At 36.6% G+C, this 9,104-nt stretch overlaps 1 protein-coding gene and 1 long non-coding RNA gene across 6 annotated transcripts in view; one reads left to right on the top strand and one right to left on the bottom strand.

Moving 5' to 3' along the window:
- LOC111323087 (patched domain-containing protein 3) overlaps positions 1–6,475 on the top strand; it is a 29,195-nt gene extending 22,720 nt beyond the window's left edge. For 3 of the 5 annotated variants that reach the window (XM_022926374.2, XM_088738357.1, XM_088738356.1), the window contains 9 exons: positions 15–54; positions 491–649; positions 1,275–1,399; positions 2,124–2,279; positions 2,681–2,806; positions 3,395–3,539; positions 4,316–4,437; positions 4,843–5,092; positions 5,785–6,475. In XM_022926374.2, the coding sequence (XP_022782109.1) occupies positions 15–54; positions 491–649; positions 1,275–1,399; positions 2,124–2,279; positions 2,681–2,806; positions 3,395–3,539; positions 4,316–4,437; positions 4,843–5,092; positions 5,785–5,837 (1,176 nt within the window). In that variant the 3' untranslated portion in view covers positions 5,838–6,475. Of the gene's footprint in view, positions 1–14; positions 55–490; positions 650–1,274; positions 1,400–2,123; positions 2,280–2,680; positions 2,807–3,394; positions 3,540–4,315; positions 4,438–4,618; positions 4,774–4,842; positions 5,093–5,784 lie in introns of those variants that run through there. The other 2 variants (XM_088738358.1, XM_088738359.1) reach the window with 2 other exon arrangements.
- On the bottom strand, positions 4,545–7,093 carry LOC111323088 (uncharacterized). Its single transcript, XR_002694132.2, has 3 exons — positions 6,943–7,093; positions 5,670–5,808; positions 4,545–4,987 (listed from the first exon to the last, which is right to left on the bottom strand). It is a non-coding gene; the product is annotated as an uncharacterized LOC111323088 (long non-coding RNA).
- Between the last annotated feature and the right edge of the window lie 2,011 nt (positions 7,094–9,104).

Genomic DNA, 9,104 nt, shown 5'->3' on the forward strand with positions numbered 1-9,104 from the left:
TTCTCACATTGCAGTATTTTCCAGTAAACGGAGCCCCTGTGAGCATATATACAGGTACTTTAAACTAGAGGTTTTCTAAAATATACTTCCATCTTCACTGAGAAAATTCCAAAAAAACACCTTATTAAACCTTTCTTGTTAGGATCCACATTAACAACATTTGTCTTTATCTTTAATCAAGTATTTCTCAATTGCCCATCCAGCTTAAATTTGATAGCAGGCATGGAAAAACTTGCTCGACTTTGTGGGCCAAGAACATCAAGTTAATTGCTATTTTGTCCCACTTTACGTCTATTCTTTCAAAAAGCCGTTCCCGCCAGAAGGGGTTTTCAATTGTGAGATTGGACTTAAAAAACAGTACTTAAAAAACGTTAGTTTCTTATTTCACCATTTTTCTCATGGGTTTGACTGCCAACTTCAATTTCTTGTACTGAACTAGTATAAGAGAGCGTAATTATTATGCTAATCTGTTAACTTTTTGTTTCCTCAGGAAAGTTCGATTACTTTAAAGAACAAGATAAACTTCACAGGGTCTACGACATTGCAGTCAGTGACAAAAAATATATAATTTCTAGTTCCATAAACAGCTGGTATGAAGAGTTTGTTAACTGGGCTATTGAAAAGAAACCAGGACAGTGTATTCAGGAGAGTAAGCATCACATATGAAATCATATATTGAAAGCTAAACAAAATCCCAGTCACCAGAGGACATGAAATGTTCCCAAACAGATAACAGCAATACATTTTGAGCCAATAAGAAAAAAATTATTAGAGTTATAAAAATTATTCTAAAATTCTCGAACGTGGTTGGTTATCACCATGTTATGTCTGTACTTGGACAATACGCATCACTACACGCTCTCGTCGTGAATTCCGCCAAGTTGAGAGAGATTTAGCACCGCGTTTACGTGAAACGGCAAAAGTGAAAAAATGGCAGGAAAAACAAGGTCATGTGGTCATTCTTGCCATTCACATTTCACGTAAACGCAGTGCTAAATCTTTCTAAAATTTTTTTTCCACGAAGATGTAGAACCGATGGTCAGTTTGTTTCTTGAATTATGTCATAGTTTTGATTAATTAGTAACAAGATTTTGAGTTGTGAAAAATGAACAAATACTATTGGTCGATCAACATTCTCGTTGAGAGATGGGTTTTGTCCTAACAGTCCTGTTAAATTTATGCGCGCTAGTTCTCCATGAGCATTTCGTTTAAGGATGCACTTTGCAATATAGGAAAATGACTTTAAATCCCAAAACGTTTTTTTGTCTTTTAAGGGAAGATCACCAACGAGACTTGTTTTTATCCGTGGCTCGACGAGTTCCTTCGTACCTCTGGTCTAAGTTATCAAAGTGACCTCATGACTGAAAATGGGACTAGTCAGCTTCCATTACAGATTTTGGTAATACGTAGTAAATGTTGCTGTACGCCTGTTTAGTTATGGCTAACATATGACGTTAAAATGTGGTGAGAACAATAACCTGGCAGAAGAGTTGGACAGAAGACATGTTATTTGGCACGTTTATCGATTATCCTATTATTTCCAGAACATTCTTGATTAGTCCTTTAGGAAAGTTCTAGTGGTTTCGACATGAGTACGTGACGTCTATTTATAGAAACTCGAGTTGTTTACCGTAAATTCTGGAAAATTCTGGAAAATTCTATGATGTAATGTTACTAAAAATAGTCGTGTTGTAAATCTGTAGAATCTTCTAGAAAGATTGTAAGGAACTATATGAGAAGGTGCAGTAGGTTGTTGCGTTTAGAGGAAAAAGAAGAAAAAGAAGAGAAAAAGATAAAGGAAATAAAAGAGTTAGTGAAAACAATTCATTTTAAGGTTTATCACGAAACCAAGAGTGTTACCTGATGTTCTTAACCCATTTTCACGTCTTTGTGACCTTTTTCTTAATAGAGGCATGGCAACATGGAATCTATTTGTTTAATACAAGAAAGAGGCAAGAAACTATCACTGATGACCTCCTGTATGCATCTGTCCTTCGAAATGCTTGCGTAATTCAGCTTTTTATATAGAGTGTAAAGGCTGTGGTTTCATCTCAGCTTTGCTCTCAGCTACAAGGATTTTATACCATTATTATCCATTATTCACATATTTTCTCTCACAACAGGCATCTCAGATAAGGCTGAGGCACAAAAACTTGGACTCAACGCGAGAAGAAGTGAAAGCAATGGAGAATTTGCGAGACAACATCAAAACTGTGTTTCCTAATGACAGCCTCGGATTTCCGTATTCACCGTATTACTTTACAAGTGAAACAAATAAGGTAAACCACTTTTGACTGATACAATAGCAGGGGTTCTGGTATTATCTGCTTAAACAATTTTCAATGTATATGATTCAATGAAGGCTCACGACAGTTTTGTTTTGACTTTTTCTCAAAACGTGACTTGATAGATTATTTTGCCTAGGTTCATGGATACAAGTAGGCAGTCAAGCTGCCTTGCGACTTTCCTATTAATAGCCCTTTGTCAGGATAGCCATGATCAGAAATTATGTCAAATTACTGTATATGATCACGGCGCCATTAATTGTCATGGCAACATAGATTGCTAATTTGAATTCATTTGTCAGTCATCTTGCACACCTGAACAATTGAAGGAGTACGTGCCTGTGTAATCTTATTAGCCAATGACATGGTGCAAAGTATATATTTCATTTCCTTAGATCATTGCAACGGAGCTTTACCGAAACATGGGCCTAGCACTTTTAACAGTTTTGGTGGCTACTCCGGTTGTGCTCTCAAGCTTGAGGACTTGCCTTTTTGTCTTTACCTGTGTTGGGTTTACATTGGTGAGTGAGACACAGTGTCAAAGTTATAAAAAAAAAAATGGGACTTAGGTTATATAATTTTCATGTTTACTTAATGATGTTTTAACAAGGTCACTGTCTTTAGCTGTAGATATAACATGGGAAAGTGGTTGTAATAGCAAGAGGTTGACGTTCTTATTAATAATGATGTTGCCGAGACTTCAAATCGACATCATTTGTAACTTGTTTACCACAATTTATTCCGAAACTCTGCCAGTTTTTTACAAAGCCCAAAAACACCTTCTCTACTCCAAAAAATGTGCTTTCTCATCCGGGTTACAAGTTTCTCATTTCACACTTCATGTAATACCACGTAAATGTCTAACCCATAAAAAGAGAACAAAAACAAAAAAGAAACTATGGTTCTGCAGCGGTAACAAATGATGATGACGATGACATTGGCTAGGATGACAGTAAGGTTTTCAAGATGATATCAATATAATGACAACAATTGTTCACCATCAAAACAACTGGTTATTAAAGTAGGAGGAATTCTAAGACCATTTCATTTTGATGTTCAAACATGTCAGAAGTCAGCAATCACTATCTTCTATTACTTTTCAAAAACAGGTTGGAATAATGGGCACAATCCATTTCTGGGGTCTGACAATCGATATTGTGACTACCATGTTCCTTGTGTTGGCCGTAGGATTGTCTGTGGATTATTCATCCCACATCGGACACACTTTCATGATAACATCTGGTTCACGAAAGGGTAAGTTGAGAAAAACAGGTTCAGGCAGTATAACCCTGTAACTCTCCAAAGTGATTAACATGTAACTTCTCCATGTAATATCCATATCTTATGCAGCAAAGAGGTGATGAGAAAACTCAAATTTACAGTTAAAAGTTATTTTGATCAAATGCCAAATTCTTGTAACTAATTTACAAGGAAATGTGTAGCAGCTAGAGGGGAGAATTTACAATCAGATCTTGGGAGTTCAAGGGTAACAATCAATAATGTAACCCATAACACCTTGTTTCTGTGATCACTGACTTTTTTTACTGAAAAAAGCTTGGTCAGTGTCTTGGTAGTTTAGTTTACCTTTTGTTCTTTGTTAGCATAGGTTTCAATTGGTTGAGAAACAGTGTTTTATCATTCACTTTGTCTGATTTTGCCACTTAAATTTTGACAGCCACAGAAGGAGACAGAAGTGTTCAAGATCATGCGAGCTGCATTCTTGTCAAAAAGAGTTATAACTTCTCATAATAAAAACCTTACATGTCCCAAACTCTAAGACACCCCAGGTTTAGTCAATATTTTGTTACCTTGAGTCTGTCTGTTTATGAGCCAGTGGCCCATCAGGCCGGCGCTTAACTCTGGTTTCTGTAGCACGAAGCAACTAGGAGTATTTCTACTCCCCTTGGATGGGATGCCGGTCCATCGTCTCATACCTTGAGTCTAATGCCTTGAAAATAATGTAGACTCTAACCTGGTCCATAGAACAGTAATTTTTTAGTATTTCATTTTGCCTCATTATTTTCTTTGAGAACGAGCGCTGACCACTCTACGTGACATGGGGCCTGCAGTATGGAATGGTGGATTTAGTACTTTCATAGCCATTGGTCTTCTGGTGTTTTCCAAGTCTTATCCAACATTAACTTTCTTTAAGGTAAGATATCACTCCATAACCTTCAGTTACAACACTTTTAGACTGAATCTCTTAAAACCAAATCAGAGGGGTCAATCAGAGCTAACAAAAAGATCAAAATCAGCTAATGAAACTCAAAGCAAAAGCAATCTTTGTTATGCAACAAAATAAATGCTTGCAACCAAGTTACAATTGGTTTCAGTTTTTCATCTGATTGGTTGAAGATGGCACAAGTTTAATAGAAACAGAGCAAAGTAAAGCAAAAGCAATGTAAGGAAAGAGCTTGTACATAACCTTCAATCACACTGCTGTGGGTAGCAAAAGGACATTTTCGGAGTTAAACACTGGATTACTGAAGGTAAGACAAGATATAACAATTTTGCCAGTTAACCTTAGCTTCAAACTCATGTTTGAATTAATCTACAGGTGTTTTTTTGTGTGGTGTTTTATGGATTATTTCATGGCCTGTGTTATCTTCCCGTGTTGCTCTCCGTGATTGGAACTTCCCCATATGATTCTTCTGAGGTAAACACAGAGCAGAGTCCAGCATCCACCAAGCCTGATGATGGCACTGATCATAAAGGAGCTCATATCAATCTTACAATAGCAACAAGCAGTGGAGATCTGTTAACTAATGGGGCTCCTCAGCAAAAATCCTCCCTTATGGCAGTTGAAGGTAAATGTAAAAGATACTTGCAAAGTTTTCGCTACTGCAAGTTTTCGAAAACATTGGGTACCCAAGAACAATGCAGTTTTACCTAGACCAACTGATAATGTCATTTTAGACTTGTTTGTATTACCTATAAGTAAATAAGTTTCTGTAAAGGTATATACTTTTTAACGAATCAGGGCGCAAAGACAAAACCACTGATAATTGAAAGCTTGACAGATGATTGACAGTACATCTGTAGGTTAGGAATTGAACACAACATTCTTGAGATGCACACGGTGATGGCAAATAAAATATAATTACTTCTGCCAGGCTTTGACACCCACTAATCAACTGGAGGCCTTATCATTAGTTCAGTCTTTCAACATTCTTACTCTAAGGAAATCAATATCAGCACTTCACACTCTCTGCCAAAAAATTATTTAAGTTTTAGTGCAAAATAAAAAAATCCCCCCCCCCCCCCCTTGCTGGTGTGTTTCCATCTTTGCATTTTTTAATTTCCAGCAACTCTTATGTCTCAAAAAATGTCTACAGGTGCTAAAGTGTCCCAATTAATTGTTTAGCAAGTGTAGAAGATGCTTACCCTACTTGTGCCTGGAATTCTTTGCATCATCCTTCATTGCACTTTTAATGTAGAAAATTTAAACCTGAAGTGACCCTGTTTGCTAACATTTCTTTCTTTATGACATCTATCCTAGAATTGGATGCCGTAACATTATTTCCTGAAAGTGAAAGAAAGAAAAGTGAATGAAGAATAATTTTCAGACAACAGATCTTAATAAATCTTGAACTTTGAATGAGGACATACATGTATTTATTTAGATTACTTGTTAATGAAATAGAGGGAAAAAAATTAATACTGAATTTCTGAATGCACTCTTGAGTAATCAGTCACAGGAAGCCCTTTAAGTTAATTAATAACAACAAACAGGTGAATGAGCTGAATGAAATTTTATTTTTGTACAAACATACCAGGACATGGAAAATTAGGCCTGCTAAGAAACTTTCAACTTTGAAAATATTAAGTTAGTGCTTTTTCAAACAAAGTTAAAGTGCTCAAATGCTTTCAGATTACTAAGAATCTAACTAATCATGAGCAAGTAATTTTGTGCTCTTCAGAAGTAAAATTAAGAAAAAAATACCCTCTTCATTGACCAATCAGCATTTAGTAACTTTGCCCTCTATGTTATTAATATAACAATTAACAGCATTTAAAACATAATCATTTACTTAAGGATAATTTTTGAAATAATTATAACATCAACATGTATGTAGTGTAACAGTGCACATTGCAAGCTTTGTGGGTCACTATTGGGTTAATTTCATACATTACTTCTAATCAAGGGAAATGAAATAAAAAATTAAATTGAGAAGTGAGGAAATGAACAATTTGTGCTTGCTACGTTGTATTGTGTCTTTAATTCTCTCCCCCCCTTGACCAGTATTGTACTGTAGTAAGAGCAAAAAGTTTGTCCCCGATGTTCTTAACATATTTTGAAGTCAGACGCACAGCAACCTAATTAATTTTTTTAAATGATTAAAAAAGCAAAATGCCGTTAATGGTGACGTCATTTATCCGTCTGTCCTACAATCTACTTGTTGAGGTGGTGAAAAACTTAACTTTTAAGCGAAAGAAACATTTACCCTATTAATATTTAATCATTTATCTACTAGGATGGGGCAAGGTTTCCGTATACACCCATACTTCATTATGCACACAGTTCTTTTATAAAAAAAAAAAAAAAAATGGCGAAATAATATACTGGAAATCTTTACTGTCCATTTAATAGTCTCTTGAAGAAGCTTTAAAATTTCCGTAGGGCAGCTTATTGGCAGAATTGACTAAGCCTACTTACCTTCTTACTTTCTGTGGTTACAAAGAGGACAGCTAAACTGCCCGTCCAGTGGATCCCGATTTCTTCTTGATGTTGGCTTTCCATTAAATTTTCTCCTGCCCATTTTACAGGTAGACCATTGTAAAACCTTGGTAACCGTGGCTTCTTTAGAGTGTTAGAGCTTTAATGTATGAGCACTTTTTGTGTCTCACATCCAAATAACTCGCCAGAAGCGGCTACTGCAAAAGATAACCATACATCCTTAACTTAAGGAAAGGGCAGCTTAATTAATCACCTTATTATTTTTTTTTTTTAAGAATGGACGATCAGGTAGTATGATAAAGTGTCTATGGACAATTTCAGCGAGTCTGCTGTCAGAAGAAAACGATGAAAAAGTAGGGGTTATGAAAAAGCGGAAAAAAGAGCGAAATTTCCTTTTTACGAGTATATGACTTTTAAGATATGAATTAAGTCTGTCTCTGTCTCTATTCTTGTATGAAGATAAGGGCACCTTGAGCCACGTTGTTTTATAATCAGAAATTTTCTTATTCTAATTTGGACTGAATTTGATTGCATCGGCAGTTGAGATTGCAAGCCAGATTTATTTAAGTTCTTGATTTATTTTTGGTACAAAATATTGTTAAGAAGTACAATTTACGAAAATGAAAGAAATTGAACGTGCAGCTGAATATATCTAGAAACGTTCGATACCTCTTAACAGGAATACATGAAATTGATTTTAACAGTTTGCTGACGTGCAGCGTCACAACCGGAAACACGTGCGTATCATTGATTTCAGTAAAGGACCAGTCATTATTATCGCCTGGGTGGGGGGATCGGGGGATTTTTGGAGGATCACATGGGAATTAGTCGTCTGTAACAGGGTTTAAATGAGAATATAGATATTGACTGCAAATGAGGGGGGGGGGGGGTTGAATACTACAAAGCCTTTTGGGAGGATTAGGTCAATTTTGTAGTGACACAGTCAAAATCCTCCGATTTCCCCCCCCCCCCCCACCCTCACTCAGGTGTGCACTCTCAGGTTCCTGTCTTGATTTGATAAAGATAGAGAATCTATCAAAAAGTTCGAAAGATGTTAGTGAAACGTCCTGCTCAAGATTATTCAAGAGACAAAAAACTTGAAAAACAAGCGCAATTTAATAAACTATCGTTCATGAATGGCAACAGATTTTTGCTGTTGTTGTTTGTTTCGCGAACACATCTCAGTACGAGTACCAATGAATCACTTACGGAGATGGGGTGGGGGGGACTCACTTATGAGTGTGGGGGAGTGGGGAAGCCTTAGTTTACAGTGTGATTCAAACTTAAAAATCCTAAAAATCCTATATTCTCAAAACCCAGACGACTAAAACAGTATGACGCCGTTTTCTTTTCTCTCTCTCTCTCTCTCTCTCTCTCTCTCTCTCTCTCTCTCTCTCTCTCTCTCTCTCTCTTTCTCTCTCTCTCTCTCTCTCTCTTTTTTTCTTTTTCCAGGAGGCGTGCACTCCTTCAACTTCTAAATGAGACATGAATTGTTGAGTCACACCAATATCCCTCGTCTCTACTAATCGCATAGGAGTTTCGCTTCCGGCACAAAATTCAATTTTGCGGCAAGACTTTCGATACTCACATTTGCACGTGAAGATAAGCAGCCGATCCACCACTTATTTTTATGCCTCTTATCACGTAAATACGGTTACGATAACCTTTTACTTCCTCCAACCGTATTAATTACTGTTTATCACTAAATATGTTACCTGTTTAAGCCGTAGGAACTCACGCAACATGTTCAACTTAAGAAAGAAGTTAGTAGTCGCTGCAATCAAAATACAAATGGATAAAGGCTGATAGTTTCGAAAGAAACTGTTTGGGGCTGCGTCGGTGGGAGTAACGAAATAATTTCGCTCCGACGAAGGGCTAACGCTCGAAACTTCAGCTTTTGTAATCGTTACGGTGGCCAATTTACCATTTCAACTTTGTTGATATATCCAAATTATTTCGTTACTCCCACCGACGCAGCCCCAAACAGTTTCTTTCGAAACCATCAGCCTTTTACCAACTTAAGAAAGCTTCCTTGAATTTTTCATGTTGTTCTTTATTTACTTTGAATCTGTGTACGCGTGTCAGTCTTCTCCATCCTCAACTACCCTAGTTCCCTTTTTTAGTTTTTTTTTCTTCCCGAC

The sequence above is a fragment of the Stylophora pistillata genome, chromosome 11 (assembly GCF_964205215.1).
Source record: "Stylophora pistillata chromosome 11, jaStyPist1.2, whole genome shotgun sequence".
In the NCBI taxonomy this organism is placed as follows: domain Eukaryota; kingdom Metazoa; phylum Cnidaria; class Anthozoa; order Scleractinia; family Pocilloporidae; genus Stylophora; species Stylophora pistillata.